Source organism: Pezoporus occidentalis, unplaced genomic scaffold (assembly GCF_034315485.1).
Source record: "Pezoporus occidentalis ecotype Australia unplaced genomic scaffold, CSIRO_AGI_Poc_V1 ctg131, whole genome shotgun sequence".
NCBI classification, from domain to species: Eukaryota; Metazoa; Chordata; class Aves; order Psittaciformes; family Psittacidae; genus Pezoporus; species Pezoporus occidentalis.
The window spans coordinates 32,957-49,842 of record NW_026913115.1 but is presented as its reverse complement, the minus strand read 5'-3'; the positions used below and the strand labels follow the sequence as shown (position 1 = coordinate 49,842).

General features: G+C 39.2%; 1 protein-coding gene across 3 annotated transcripts; it reads right to left on the bottom strand.

The window, feature by feature from the left end:
- Positions 1-6,696: 6,696 nt before the first annotated feature.
- Positions 6,697-16,785, bottom strand: SAAL1 (serum amyloid A like 1). Of its 3 annotated transcripts, none has more exons than XM_062608854.1 (12): positions 16,489-16,785; positions 16,185-16,298; positions 14,778-14,861; positions 13,237-13,316; positions 12,789-12,848; positions 12,499-12,614; positions 11,211-11,394; positions 10,875-10,957; positions 10,542-10,730; positions 9,477-9,673; positions 8,837-8,929; positions 6,697-8,287 (listed from the first exon to the last, which is right to left on the bottom strand). In XM_062608854.1, the coding sequence occupies exons 1-12, from the start codon at positions 16,678-16,680 to the stop codon at positions 8,195-8,197; spliced, it is 1,485 nt and encodes a 494-aa protein (XP_062464838.1). In that variant the 5' UTR covers positions 16,681-16,785; the 3' UTR covers positions 6,697-8,194. The 3 variants fall into 3 exon arrangements, with proteins under 3 accessions (XP_062464838.1, XP_062464839.1, XP_062464840.1); XM_062608855.1 differs by having other exon boundaries at positions 16,567-16,779; XM_062608856.1 differs by having other exon boundaries at positions 16,551-16,690.
- Between the last annotated feature and the right edge of the window lie 101 nt (positions 16,786-16,886).

Here is a 16,886-nt window from a genome sequence, read left to right as displayed (position 1 = left end):
CGAGTAGTGACAAGAGGATGCAAGAGTAGACCAGAACAGGTTAATGAAGATTTAACAAAGATGTGTTTGTGCATGCAGAGCTGCGTGTAATTCACAACAGTATATTTAGTGAATTAACACTACACCCCCCCATCTGTTCACAGTGCTTGTAGGAATTAAATTGAAAAGAGCTAGGAATGGGAAAAGAGAGTACTAATTTTTAGAAAGATGGAAAAAAAGTTCATTCTGCATCAGTCAAACTAATTCTAATACCTGGCAAACTAAGTGGACAAAATATTTGCTTATTTTTAAATCAGTTTTTAGGCAAGAACAAATTGTGTTTCATCAACTTTGTTTTCAACTAATGGGAGAACTGCTCCAGAGGACAAAGGGGAATGAACAGATTTTATATTTCTTGCTTTTATTGATCTTTTTGATCACCCACTTTCTCTTCCGCTATTAGTACAAACAATTAAGCAAATACAGTCCAGAATGAATTTCCTGATAGGCAGGTAGAAATTCATCTGAAAAAAAAATCACACAGTAGAAGTAGTTATCAGATTTACTGGTAAATTTGGTCTAGCACACTATAAATTATATAAATGATAGCGCAGACACATGCTGTGTCATTTGGAAATGACGAACACATGACGTTAAGTGTGTGTAGTAGAACATAAGGGAATTGTCTTTCCTGTGATTGCATCTTCCTCCACAAACCTCTCTAGCACATAAACAAGACTAGAAATGAAGAAACAGTGTTAGAAGAGGGCAGGCCTAAGTTGCTGTCAGGAACAGCTCCATTTGAGAGGAGGCAGAAAGCCCACACTGCAACAAGGATGTGCTTTTACACAATGCTCTCCATCTATGGCTGGACAAAGAAACCACTTCAAATTTGTGACAACACTCTCAAAAACACAGACAGCGAGCACTACAACTGAACAAATAGCCACTTCTGGCTGTTGGAAAACAATCCAGATCTGTTGCTAAATCACATCACAAGGAACCAAGCAATTACACAGCTTAAAGTAGTTAAATTCAAAACACCTCTGGATAGGCTGAGAACTGAATTCAAACCTATTCTACATCTTTCCTTTGTTTTGAGAAGGTTTCAACTCAAGCATTACCACTTTTTGTCAAATTAACTTGACCTGCAACAGGCAACACTGAAGCCTTGATGGTTTTTATTCTTCTGCCAACCTAACACAGGAACTTAAATTAAAAAATAAACAGATTTCAAACCCCCATATATCCTCTTCCTCTGATGCCATGCACATACTGCACCTGTGCATAATCTTTCTCCTGATAGCCTTCTGCAACAGGCCAACAACAACAAAAAGACTGCACCTGTTATTCATAAGCTTTTTGTTGTCTCTCAGAAGAAGTCAAAGGACCTAGAGCATGTGTGGGAAGGAAAAAGCTTTGTTTAATTTAATTAAGTTTATTTCTTTCATGTCTAAGTAAACTCTGGAATCAGCAGAATGACTGGTTAATTAAATCAAGACAGCAGTTCCTTTTCCTATAAAGGCAACCACATTGTGCTATGCTGCATCTAGCAGATTCTTCCAAACCAGCACCCTGGACCTTTATAGCGTTGACCAAATTAAGTACCACACAGAGGGTACTGCCATATGCAGAGCTCTTGTAATACAAAAGAAGGCATCTGTGGAGTAGCACTGTGAATATTTTCAACATCTTTTCAGCATTTTCCACCTTGAGGGTTTGCTCCAGACCTGTTGGTAAAAATTAGTGCTAACATTGTAATAAAAGATGTGATTCGGATCCTTAAATTGATAGTTGAGAGCACTGGTCAAGAGTGAAGTGAGCAGGATGGGCTCCAAGACATACACAGATGCTGCCACAACACAGTGCTGGATACTGTCCTTGCCCACCTGCTCTGGCATCCAGAAAGGTTGAAGAAGCAGGAACACTGCAAGAAGTTTGTCTCTTGGCTATACACCTCGCTGCTCCTGCTGGGTTTGTCCCTTGTATCCGTAAACACACACACCATGCAAGAATCAGCCTGGGCAACTCCAACTCCAGAGCAACTCCATTGCAATGTCTTCTGCATCTATCTCCCAATTTCTTATAAGAGTTGCCAAACCTCTCCAAGAGGAGAAAAAGCACAAATCTTGCCTTCATTTGGGCTTGGGATTTTCTCATTTTGCCCACTGCACAGTGCCAATACTTTCAGGTCCATCAAAGACTTTCCTTGGACTTACTGTGATTTGCCAGCTCATAGGCAATATCACGTGTGTCTTCATCACCTGAAAAACATCTTCTACCTAAAGACCTCAAAAAGCTGGAGTCCTTTCTTGCTTCTCCACATTTTCAGTATTCATTTTTCCTTTTCCCATTACTCCAGCCTTTTCTATTCACTATTTCTCCTCCTTCCATTCAGCCATTCTAGTGGCCTCATACCAAGTGACAAAATTTGAGTTATTTTGCAGGTTTGTTTGTTCTCACCTAAGATGAAGTGTTTCTCCTTCCTTTCTACTCTCTTAACTCATGAAATCAAGATCTTCACTAATCAGGGTGAACAAACTTGAAATGTCCTCCCATGGCTCCTTTGCCCAGCCTTCCTACTTGATTTGAGGAAACTCTCATGTTGAATACAAGAGATCATGCACTACAGAAAAATTTTAATGGAAAATAAAACCTCCTAACATCACCAGCTAATTACAAGTTGCACTAAAGTACGACACTGTGGCTATATTGCAGGGTAAGATAAAAGTGTGCACGGATTTTCCTGTGTATTTCAATATCCTCTTATTGACAGGAGATAGCATGACTGGTCTACAACGAGAGACCAGGAAATGTTTTATTTCATCAGAGTAAGGTTAACAGATGGCTTGTTAAAGTTACAACTTCTTTAAACAGACCTGTCACCAAAAATGATGAGCACGACAACAAAAATAATATTGATATAAGCTCATTGCAAAATTAAAATGGAGATTGCATAACCCAAAGCATAGAATAACTAACTGCCACCACTGCAACACAGAGTATCAAGGTGCGTTTACTTTTTTAAGGTTTCCTTGGAAATTGGATGAAGGGACATAAATTGGGGGAAGTGTCAAAGACATGGGACTTCAGTTATTACAGGGACAAACATGCAGCTGGTCACTATGCCTACTCCACATATATGAATAAACTACCATGGATGTATGAGCATGTTATATCAAGGGTTGGATATTAATCCCAGTAGTAGCAGAATATATTAATCACACAGAAATTTTAATTTTGCATAAATACGTTTTCATATAAAAATTCTGAAGTCAAATGCAAGACTGTAGATTCATACTTTTCCTGACTGCTATTACAGACTGAGCAGGGTTTTGTTCTCCTTGAGTAAAAACAGGCAGGTATCAAGTAGGTCCCTTCCCTCAATACCTAACTAGTTATCAAATCCAGGAGCACGCTGCAGTCTGCTGTGCTCATTTCAGATCAACGTGCAACATAAGCATCAACTCTGTAGGACTCTGCTTTCACATCTCACCTCTGGCAGATTCAAGACCTGTGCAGGGCAAGGGCATGCAACACCTGAAACTGCCTTACCTACCTTGTGAAACAGCTCCCTGATGCCTCCGCTAGCCAGCCAGAGGAGGGGAATGGGGGAGTATAAATTAAAACAATAATAATGTAATAAAGGAATATTAGATTGCCCACCTGCTGTGGTTTTTAAGACCCCACCTTCACCTTAAATTTGCCCTCATTTCCATGAGAGCAGGAAAAACTACAAAGGAGATTCAGTTTTGAAAACAGAAAAAGTAATCAATATTGTACTTTTTTGATAGGTGACTGCACACTAACTATTCCACCTGGACAGACCTACAATGCTAACGTTGTTACTGACAATTCTTTTCTTCTTCAACATCACACTTGCTATTTATCCCCTTTATCACTATTCTTGTGGTTTTCTTCCTGTTTTCTTTCTTTCTCCAGCATCCCTTCTTCATCTCTTTTCTTTCTCTAGTACTAGTCTTACTTCTCTTCACAGCAACCTACCACTGTTATCTTTTCAAGCATTCTTTTTTGCATTAGTCTTTGTATAAAATTAATCTCTCAATTTTCTGACAAATAATGAACATGTGCATATAACTTCCAAAGACCTGAACTGGAAGAAAGCAAGCAAACAGAACCCCAGTGACTTTTTCCTAGGTTTGCTCATTTTCTTCAACACAACACAGCAACCCAGAAACAAACCTTTTCTATTAACAATCTCAGATGTGTCAGCTGCTTGCATTATAAAACCTTTTTGAGAGCTAAATAATTGAATCAGGGAGACAAATAAAAGGAGAAATAGGAGGCATATTTCCCATTGCAAAACCTCTGTTGATAGCTATTAGAAATAACCTGGTTTATTTTACAAACCTTGTGATGTCAGGTTCACTTAGCACATGCCTTGTCAGCTCTGACTGAGGAGCACACTAACCGCATGGCTGATGCAGGGGGCTGTGACTGGGGAGCAAACACACAGCTGCTCACTGTTTGTTTGCCTTCACATGAACGAGTTTTGAGAAACTGAATAATATTACAGCAGACTGGTCCTTGCCCCAGGTGTCCTGGTTCTTCCTTTCTCATTGAGTTTGGCAGAGCGTATGAATTTCATCATCATCTAGAACAAAATAATAAACAAGCATCAAAAAAAGATAAAAATGTCCAAAATTTCATTTTGAGGGGAAAATAAAGGATATGCTAAGGAACTGCTGTGACCAAGAGATTCTCCTCTACAAACAAAAGCAAATTCCTGGGCATAAAAGGTAACTGCTGCTTTTGTAACTCTCAGTAACAGCCAAAATAGTGGGAAAGAGCATGGATTTTCAAAGCAAACAAACAAAAACTACAGTAACATCCATCCCTTTTCATACCAGTGTAATCAACTAGGAAGATGGCTGACTTACAAATAAAGATTTTTTTCTGGGTTTGGTTTTTTTTTTCAGTTAGCTTAATTACAGCAAAAGGGAGTTACAAGAGGTCAATCTTAACACATAATCTTACAGAAAAATTAACCACCATAGCAGTTACAAGAATATGAACTAAAAAAGTAATGGCAAAAAGGAAGACTGATCTGAATATGGTTCAGTCTACCAGAAAGGACATGTTTGTGACATGAATACTGGGCAAGCATTAGGTTATCAACAGCAGCAGCAACCTCACACCATCAAGAGAACAAATCAAGCATTCTAATATAATTGGGTTTTTCTCCAAATACTAAATTTATTTGTTTTTACGGAGCTTTGCCCCTCCAGAAAAAAGTTACTATGTAGGATAAAGTTGCCAAATATACATAAAATGTGAGTCAAAAAAAAATGTTAGAATCCTATATTTGATTGAAATTATTATGTGGATCTATTAAGCCTAATTTAAAATAAGGCCTTCCAGTCTGATTTCTACTTCTATTTTCTAGGTGTTCTCATGTCACAGTTGACATGCAGTTCTATCCAAGCAGGACTGAGTTTCAGTTAATTTAGTTCAGTACTTGTAATACCTACTTTTTGTTCAGAGCTTTGCAGTGACAAGCACGTCTCATTTTCCCCCAAAGGACAATGTTATGGAGGTAATCAGATCTTGGGTCTGGAAGAAAGCTGCTCACCTGCTTGTGGACAGACATCCATTCTCAATCAACTAGCTCAGAGAAATGTGGCTTGCTAGCTGGTGTCAAAGCACAGCTAGGAGAAGGAACAAAGAAACCCCAAATGGCAAAAAAACAAACATACCCCCTACACACACCCCTCACCCCCTAAAAAACCAGACACGTGATGTTCATGAAGCACAGGCTAAGGGAGGTCCCTGCTGGCAAGATGATGAAATACATGCACAGCATTTCCAAACACACCGTTCACCTGTTAACGCTGTTTCTTCCAAGCCTGACTGCCAAAAACCACTGTGCCTTACCTTGCATTCAGTTTGGCATCAGCCCTTTCTTCCTAAAGGCAGTGGTGGCCCACCCATGCAGCACAGACCACAAAAGAACAGCTATCTGGTGGGAAAAGGGGGAATTTAGTTTCCATTTCACCATGTTTATCAAAGATAAAAATTCCCAGCATACCTGGATTACCATCCTGCTGAAGCAAGGCTGACTGACCTGTTTCTATAGCTTCTTCTGTCACAGAAGAGCACAAAGATGGGACTCAGCTGGTTTCCCACTAACATTGGTCATTTTTTCTACTGCATGACAAGCACTAGGTATCATCCCACTCAGGCAATAATTTTATCAGAGAAATCATGTATCTCACCTACTTGATGTAATTAGCGATACCACATTTAACAGTTAATCAGCCAATACCGTATATTTGTGTATTGAAAGAAAGAAAGAACAAGATAACAGATTTTGACTCAGCTTTTTTGTGTATTAAACAACTACTGAAAAATTTCAACTACATCAAATTTCAAAAGACACAAACCAGAAATAATTCTTAACTATGGTGGACTATCATAAAGTTACTTTTGATACACCGGGGGACAAACTGAGCTGAGAAAAATGTTACCAAGTGGATGAAAGACACATTAACTTCCACACCTTAGAAATTACTAAGAAAGCAAGCAAGGGACAGTTAAAATGAATATCCAATGGAGGATAACATATTTTACAGGACAGTAACACTATGAAGAGGTTCAGTTTTCCTCTTACAAATGACATACTTGAGAGTAACAGACATTTCCAGTGGCTCAGAAAACAAATCTAACTGACACTTAAAATGAAGGAAAGTGTACAGGTGTTTTTTAAAAAGAAACTTTATTACAAATTTGTAGGTTTTAAGAAAATATCCCAAAACTGTCAAAGTAGTATGAAAAATGCTGTCATCCTATTCACAGTTACCAGTTTTCTTCAATAAACATAACATATAAAAAATGGATAGAAACCATGGCAATTCCATTTGGTGACACAAGCCAAATATTTGTAATTCTAAATCCCCTGCTGACAACTAAGATGCTGCTGGCAGCCCAAAGGAATGATTAAATAGCAGTTTTTGAAAACTGGAAGTTTGGATGAAAAGGCTATATACATATACACATATTGTATTCTACCATATGTACAGGTAACTCAGGGCAAACAAAACATGGCCCAGCACCTGAATTCTATAAAAACCTGGAGAGCCAGAGAATATGTATATGGTAATAAGTTATTCTCTATGCTCTGGTTCCCATTTTCTTTTACATCTCAAGCCTTATAAAGACCAACTGTTTTCCATTCTCATTTACAGAATCAGTGAAGCTGATGTGTTACTGTACTGTCTTTTCAGACACAGAAAATGTTAGTTGCACTGCATGCAGGCATGTGATCTAAAAACGCAACCCAGTTAAATAGAATATAATTAAAAGTGAGACTTTTAGAAGAATATAGACAGGCTTTACTACAAGGGACCTAACACCTTTATCTCCCCTGAAATTGAAGTGCAGACTGCTTTAAAAAAGCAGGAAGCTTGCAAGTATGCCACAGGTTAAAACCAAACCTGACCTACAAGTCTAACTCTAGATAACTGGCTGCAATGGTTGGAAGCTGCAGCATAGACCATTGGTAACCATATTCTCAAGTCCTTTAAACTGCACAGGACCTAAATGCCACAACCCAGAGCTGCAGTACAGAAGAGGTTTTAGTGTAAGAAGTATGAAGATTTTAAAGGACCGGGATGAAACATTTCTAATAGAATACCTGCTCAAGGTGCTGATATGATCTGTAAGACTAAAGAAAAATTAAAAAAAAATAGGAAAATGCAAATAATTCTGTGTAATTTAACTCTGTTTTTATCAGGTGCTTGAAGAGCCTTAAGCAGAGGACATCCAGGATTTCCTATCAACCCTTTTGCCAACAGCAACTTAGAAGAAACCAGCATCACATTATAAATAACTACTTGGTTCAGTTCATTCAGGTTGCTGTTTCAACTTAAGTTGAAAAGCATAGAATCAAGAGTTATTAAAAAAAAAAAAAACAACAAAACAAACTTATGCTACAGAAGAGCAATCAGAAATCAACAGTCTCTCACCACCAGAGCAAACAGGATGAAGATACAGAATTGAATTTACAGTTGTTTCCTTCCCCATAAAGGACAGATCAACCCTAGGTTAATCAGGGCTACCTGGAAGACTTCTTAAAAGCCACCTGTTGCAAAGGAGGTTGCCTCATTCTTCTGCATTTACTGAAAACTTGATTTCTAAAACACTGTAATAAAACAGTTAAAAATCTTCAAAGAAGGAAAACATTTCATATACATTCTTAGGAGTGAACCTTCAGGCTTGGGAAACGTTTTTCTAGATTATCAGCAAGTGTCTGATCAGCCTCACGCAGAACTCCAAGGAAACTCTCCACCTGGAAATAAATTGCAAACACAAAAAGGGAAGGAGAAAGGGAAGACAAAAAAATAACTTGTATAGGACACAATATTATTACACTTGGTATAAGGGGTCTTTCTATTTCTGTACCTTCCCACCAACAGCAGCCAGCAGCAGCCACTGCAAATAACAGTGGATAATGTTCCACATGCCTGCCTTCTAAACCCCACAATTTCAGTTGGTCTAAACTTTGAAATATTACTGCCTTCCCCAAACTCTTCTTCTATTGTTTAGAAGTACACAAAGAAAACCTCCCTATAAAAAATACTTAGAATAATTATTCTATAAAGATATACAGGACAAATTTTCAGCTAGCATAAATTTCAGTTATCCATTCATTTCAACACAGTCTACCCTTACATCAGCTGATGATCTAGACAAAGTTCTGGCTGATGGTAAGACTGTCTAGAATGGCATATTAGCTGTGTCCAGGCAATTCTGTCCTACTCCTACATCTGCTCTGAAAGATCTTGCCACCCAAGCAATATTTTTTCACTTATGTTGAAAGTCCTTGTCAGATACTCACTGATGCAAAGTACAGAGGTAAGAGGTTCTGAAATGCACAGGAACATGTCTGCTCATTTAAATGTCCCTGGTGTAGCCCTTCTAATGTATTCTCCTGGAAAATAAAAAAAGAATTAAAACTAGCATGTCATGAACAGCTGTGAAAGAATAAACTCAAAATGGTGCACACACTATCTACAGTATGTGCTTTGTTCTCAAAAATGGGTAAAACCACCAGAACTTTAAGAGTTCCTGGAGAATATCAGCCATAACAAATACAAAAGGTCTGAAAGCTCAGATCGTAAGACTCTTAATCTGAATGCTCCCATAATAAAAAAGTCTAGTGGAGAACACAAATTTACATATTCTTCTTCATATTCAGATTCTTACCTTTTCTTAAATAAATTGACTTTCATTCAAACAAAAGGGCAACATACACCTACAGAATTTATCACACAGTCTTGACCCTAAAGGCACACATCTCGGAAAGCCTGTGTGTCCCTGCCATCTAACACATATTGTGCTACCCACCTTCTGATTAATTTCCTAAAGAATTTTCAGTATGCAACTTCACTTGCACGGAAAAATACTCACATTGATAGTAGTGTCTCTTTTCTTACCTACCCTGCAGAAATCATTCTCAGAATTAGGTTTATCCTTACCTTGGTCAATTCTTGAAGCATATTGGAAAGTAATTCACAGCAAATGTCCTTCAAAATTTTTAAATGGAAATCTTTGTCATTTACATCAGCTCTTCCAGTCTCTTCCTGTTCAGACTCCTTTGAGTCATCACCAGCTCTCTTCCCACAGCCCTCCATGTATTGTAAGATACGAATCAAGCTGCCAATCAGAGGCATATCTAATACAAAGTAACAAGAAAATGGAAGCTTAACACTGAAAATTTTTCCCCGTCTTTTCAAGGCATTAAAATTTTGAAACACACCACCAGATTTTATACAAAAGAAATGTGTATACTGACATTGTTGTGTATTATCACTCAAAGACTTTTTAAAGAAGCAAGCAGAAATGTAGCAGAAAATCCAAACCATTTTTAATGTGAGCTAACCTTTGTCTATAAAACATATTCCAATGGTAAGGAATATGAGAAGGAAAATGTCTCCAGTAGTAACTCAGAGGCTAGAATGTTAAATTTGCATCCAGGTAATTCTGTCTGATAAACCAAACTGCCAATGTCTTTCTCCTGCAGATGACCCTGATTCCCATTCCCAAGGTAGGCTTTCAATTTTAAAGACCTGACAAGGTACTGAAAAGTAACAAGTGATAAAGATGGACTTAAGTGCAGGATCTCCCTCCGCTAAAAAAAAAAAAAAAAAAAAAAAAAGGAAAACAAACAACTAGAAAGCACTCATATTTCATGAAAGAAAATAAATTTCATTAATTTCTAAATAAACTTCATTAATTTATAAATAAATTTCATTAATTTATAAATAAATTTCATTAATTTATCCAATGGAGAAAATTGAACAGTATCTGTAGAGTCTATTACTATAACTCTTCAGACAGATCCAGTAACCAAACTTTGAGCTAGCTGTGATTTTTACAGTTACCAGCAAAGAATTTTACTGTATTCAAACAGGTAACAGAATTCTGTGTTCTGTTAGTAATAAACTAATCACCCTTCACCCCACATAGAGTCAATTGTGAAAATAACTGAAAAATAACCCTAAAACAAACCCCCAAACCCAGGAAAAAAAAGCACAACTTGCTTTTTCTCATCTTGGTGTATTCTTGTTCTGTCTGTGAAGCAAACATAGCAGAAAGTACAGACAAAATAGAGGCCAATACAGTCTTCTGCTCCTGCACAACGATCGCTGGATCATCTGGCTGGCAAAGGTCATGGCAAATGAGGTCATACAGCAAACTCCAAGTCTCTTTTCCTCTATCAGGAACCTGCACTTCAGAAAGAAAGAAAAAGAACCCACCAACCCAACAGATTTAATCTAGGTAGATAAATAATTTTTCTACCCATCAAATATCTGATGACCTAGAAGTCACTGCCATTCTTGGTCCCATCATATGTAGCAATTCAAGTGTCTTACCAATTGCCTGAATACCCTCATCCACTGTGGTCAGGAGCTGCAAAATATGCATATAAACATCAAGTCCTTCCGGATTATCTGATCTACACAGAACAAACAAAAAACAAAGATTATATATTCTGTGTGTTTTGGACACACAGAAGACTATCAGGAATCACTGCCATTCTTTTTGCTAACAAACTAGTTGATTCACTTCAAATTGTAAGTACAGGAAAATGTATTCTAGTGACCTGTCACACTATGCAGCTCCCACTGAAATAAAGAATTCAGACACAGGCCTTAACAAGGTTATAAGGAGTTTCCTCAGCCATGAAACCGTAAAGAAATCTCACATACCGGACTTGTTTGGCTGCTTCAAGTATACAAGGCACAATCTTAAAATCTGGAAGTTCTTCAGGGGAATCATCTACAGATGGTCCCACCGATGGACAAGTGCCATTTTTAATCCAGTTCAACATTAGCTCTTCATCTAGATCAAAGAGTTTGTCCACCACTTCTCCTACTTTTACCAACAATTCAACTGCACAAGAGAGAATATATAAATTTCAATAAGACTAAAAACAGAAAGCAAAAATTAGCTTTCAAAGTTCTAATATACAAAAGTATTCAGAGTAAATTCAGCTGAAATATATTAGTTTCTTTCATGGCCTACTGAAGATTGTTACTCTTTTTTGTAGCACAGATCAGGTGAAATGCTTGATAAATAGAGATTGTTGGAAAGTGCAGTGACTTCTACTTTATCATGCCATTTATGAAGCAGGAACTTTATTCTGCAAAATAAAATCACATTCCTGAAAAGTCGTAACTTCTGCTACAGAAGTAAAACTTTCCAAGATTTGCTGGAAATATGCAGTTTTCTGCTAACCTTATACCTGCCAATCTGCATTTTACTTAAGTAGGTCTGTGACTGCAATTGGATGGAGCAGGATTCCTGAGCATTCTCAGGAAAAAGAAAACACAAAAATTTGAAAAGAATAAACTATTAGGATTCCTAGACAAATAATAACTGCTGTTAAAATGGAGTTGGATGCAAAACATAAATGCTATTCAAATTATTTCCATTATTAGGCGCTTAATGGGTTTTTTGCTGAATTTTTTCTATGACAGATTTGTGTACCAAAGCCTGTGCAGTACTCAGCTGCCATTCAGGGTAACTGAATCATTTTTCCAGTTCACATTCCATATATATGTTTCCATATATATCTCGACAAAGATATACACATACATACATAACTGATTTTGAAAAAAAAAAAGAAAGAAAAAGAAATTTAAATAAGGTCTTTTTCAAGATCAGAAATGACATCTGCATATTCCTGAATGAGGACAATGTCCTTTCCTTTACTGTGACAAATAGTTATTTCTTCTATGAGACTTATTTTGATTCCCCCCCCCAGAGCTTTTTGTCCTCTATTTTTTTTTCCCCCAGTTGGTTTTAGGTATATCTGTGACCCTACAAAGGCAGGACAATTTTATTTTGGTATCCTTTAAATTCATGAGCTTTATTTGAAATTCTGTACTCCCAGTTGAAAATCTGGCTTTGAAACTGCACACTTTGGTGGTTTGTTTGGGTGGGGTTTTTTTTCTGCAAACACCCACTAATTCCCGGCTTGTTTTGGCAACTTACCATTTGTAGAGCTGGACATGATAAAGCACACACAGTCATACACAGAAGGGTTCTCTCGGATTCTCTCAACCCAGATATTGGCCACCTCAGGCTGGGAGAGGCAAGTTAACAACAACCTAGACAAGAATTGCCCACTTAACAAATTAGAAGCCAATTCGTTCATTTTAGCTGTACAAGTGCAAATCCAAAATAATGAGAACGATGTGACAGAAACATTGTCAGTTTTCTTACCAGGCCTCAGAACATAGCAGAGCTACACTAATGATGCATCAAGTTCTGAGATGTCCTACCTGCTTGTTTCCAGAAGAGTTGGGGAGTCTGTATCACACAAACGTTGCAGTAACACCTGGCTTTAAAGAGAAAACACAAGACAAAAGTTAATAAAATGTGTTTTTTTTAAAAAAGGTTACAAAAAGGTGAATTTCATAGGTGTAGTCATCTTCTGAGGTTAAACCCAGCTTTTCCTGACTGTGCACATATTTCCAGTGTTTCAAGATTACCCAACTTAGAAATTAAAGATTCAACTTCACTGTTGATTAAAAACAAACAAACAAAAAAAAGTGGTCTGTATCCTTTTTTAATTTCACTGAGCACTTCCTACACAAACATGGTCAGCCTAAAAGGTGTGAATAAACACGAGGGATGGCAGGCAAACTTAGTTCCTTCTTTAACACATATTTCATGATTCTGAGTCCAGAAAAGCAGCACCATGCATATATATAGCACATACACACTTACCCAAGATTCTCATCTTTACTAATGGACATGCATATGTCTTGGAAACAGGCCATATTTCCTAATATTCCCACACAGATTTCCTGAAAAGTCAAAACACAGTATAATGAGGCAACTGCAACATAGTTCACAATTTCATTTCCACAACAGTAAGACAAAGGTAAGAGAGATTCAAAGACATTTTCCAGTTTGATTTCCAAGTTCTTCTGATGCACTGATTCCAAGATGATACAGACTTTTCTACAGGATGCCATTAGACTGGCATAAAATATACTCAGGACAGGTACTACTCACATATTTAGGTGTTAAGGTGTTCCATAAAAGTAAATATATCTTGAAATCAATTTTGCTTGCATATTCTATGTATATTGTTTTGATGATAACCTGGCATCCCTATTATTAAAGCAACAGAGAGGTGCTCCAGTTGCTGGGGCAGAGATCCCACTGTCATCTGTGGTGGAGACCATGGTAAGGCAGGCTGTTCCCCTGCATCCCATGGAGGTCCATGGTGGAGCAGATATCCACCTGTAGACCATGGAGGACCTCAGGCCACAACAAGGGGATGCCCAAAGGAGGCTGTAACCCAGTGGAGAGCCCACACTGGAGCAGGTTTGCTGGCAGGACTTCTGACACCATGTAGGACCTATGCTGGAACAGTCTGCTCTTGAAGGACTGCACCCCATGGGAGGGCCCATGATGGAGCAGTTTGTGAAGAACTGTAGCCCATGAGAAGGACTTATGTTGGAAGTTCATGGAGAACTGTCTTCCATGGGAGTGACCACATGCTGGAAGCACAGGAAGAGAGTGAGAAGAAAGGAGTGATGGCAGAAATGCGTGACGAACTGACTGCAACCCCTGTTCTCATCCACCTTCGCTGCTCGGGGTGGGAGCAAGGAGAGAAACCAGGAGTAAAGTCAAGCCCAGGAAGAAGGTAGGGGTGGAAGAAGGTGTTTTAGGATTTGGCTTTACTTCTCATTATCTTACTCTGATTTGGTTGATTATAAATTAAACTAATTTCTCTGAGTCTTGTCTTGCCTGTGACAGTAACTGCTGAGTGATCTCCCTGATCTTATCTCAATTCATGAACCTTTTTACTGTATTTTTCTCCCTCTGTCCAGCTGAGGAAGACAGTGATAAAGCAGCTCTGGTGGGCACCTGGTGTCCAGCCACAGTCAATCCACCACACGTTTGTACGGCTGACTAAACAAATTCATGACCATTTCTGTTGAGTAATCTTGAAACAATAAGGAAATAAAAGGGCACTCTTTCCTGGGTTATATAACAAACCTTATAACTAGGTTTCATGAACTTAGTCCATCATAATAACATATATTAGCTTCAGCATCACTGAAATACTTACTGATTAGACTCTATTAAAAATACTGAAAAAAAGAATTTTAAAATTTGATTTTGCATTTTCTTCTTGTTCCCCTAAGGTATCCAAGCATGCAGTGAGAGAAGGAAGGAGCTACGTGCAAATGCATGTATACACCTATCTACTACTGCTATTAATATGGGACAGCTTTTTGACATACCATACTTACAGTAAGGCGAGGGCATTTTGACTTGGCAAAAATTCCCATGAATATATCTGGGGCACTGAACTCCTGAAGAAATAAAGCGACATCCTGTGGAGAAAGTGAAGGAAAAAGTAGACTTCTCCATTTTCAAAATGCAAAATCAAACCTTTTCTAACAGCACAAGCCCTGGATCAAAGAGATGTCAAACTCGCTAAAAGAGATCAATTCTTTCCCAATAGTTAATACCAATAATCCTTGCTTCTCAATGAAACAAGATCAGCCAGCCTCTGTGATGATTCAGAGTGCCATTGATTTGCTATACAATGGGCCAAAAAGTCACATTTAGTGTCTTTTGCTCTCCGTCTTAACACAGGGTCAGAGACACCAATTTAGAATTCAGCAAACATCATGTTTTCAGACAGTGACATGATGTAGACATACAAAATGAAACCAGGGTAGGGATTACCATTAATACTTGATCAGACCATACAAAAGAGTAAAACTGCTTCACATTTTACCATATTAAAACACAAGATTAGTTCTCTACTTGTGAGCAAAGGACACATCTTCCACATTTATTTAAAATATCCAAAGAGCTAGGAAATAAAATCATAATTACAAATGTATGTGTATGTCTTACTTGAGAACTGGATCCAGCATCTGAGAATGTTGAGAAAAAATACCAAAAAGTTATGTTACATTGCCACTGCAAGTCTCTGGCTAAACTTTAAAAGGTTGCTTGTCATTCAGTCATTCTTACCAGCAAGATGCATTATAATTACTAGAGGAAAAATATACCTATTTAGAGATGGCCTCAATATTATCTCTATAATCAAACCGATGAAGGTACAGGCTATGGACCTGAGTTAATTCCTGCTACAGCTAAGCTGCTGTTTTCTAGTAACACTGAGCTTTGGTTCAACTTCTGAACATGATTTTCTGTAGAACACCAACAGGTGTGAATACGGTCCCATTTAAGACAGCTGACCCTAAACAACAGCACTGCAGGATCTATTAGACACCTGGAGGAAAGATGGGACAGACCACCTTGTTTCTTTTATATTCAAAGATATATAGGCCTTACATCCTCAAACAGCAGCATGGGCCCCAGCAGCTAGTACACAACAGAAGGCCTGCTTCTGCAAACTAGTGCTGGGTTTAAGAATGTACACAGCATACTTGCTCATCTAGTAAAGCAGCCTTTGTGATGAGAGTGCTTGATGCCAGTTCAGGACACCTGCACTGCGTAATAACTCACATGACACTATCAGCCTAAACAGAATAATCAGTACCATCAAAATCAGAAAGCTGGACGAGTCTGTATAATTCTGTGCCTTCTCCCACTTTCAGAAGGGCTCTGAACACACAGGGCAGAAGCCACCCCCAGCTATGAACCACCCTCGAGGTCTGGCTTCCATGTATCGCTCCTACCTCATCCATCGACATGTCCCACACTTTACAAATGTCATTCTCCAGCTCCTCGTCCAGCTCCGTTTGGATTCCCTCGGGACTTACGATGGGCTCCGTCTTCTCAGGGCTAATGACCTGAGAGAAAACAGTGGGGGGGGGGGTGCACTGGGGATATGGCAGTATGCACGCAACGACCGAGAAAAGCCATGGATCACTAACAACGACCTAACCCTTCAGTCAGAGTATAAAAACCATAATCAAAACCTAAACACACAAGCAGGAAGCCTACTTGTGTATATCCCCGTGGAACCGGTAACAGCCGCACCACACCCGCGAAACGCTCACCGCTACCGGGCCCGCCGCTCTCTTCCCTCCCTGCGCCCCCACCCCGCCGGGCCCGCACCTCGATGAGGCGGGTGAGGATGCTGAACAGCCAGTGTTTACTGTACACCGTGTTTCCCACCGCGTCCTCCTCCTCTTCCACCTCGCTGGAAGGTGGCGAGGGGTTACGGTTCATGGCGGCACACCACCACCACAACGACTACCTCACCGGCGCCAACGAGACGGCCGCGGCGAGAGCGCCGCCTGGGCGGCACACCACAGCGCCTCCTGCCGGGCCGGGACGCCGGGAGGCTGCGGCCCAGCGTTAACCGCAGGCCGTCAGGAGCCCTCCCCGCTCGGCGGCCGGGCCGAGTTCCTGACGGTGGAAGCCGCTCGCAGCTG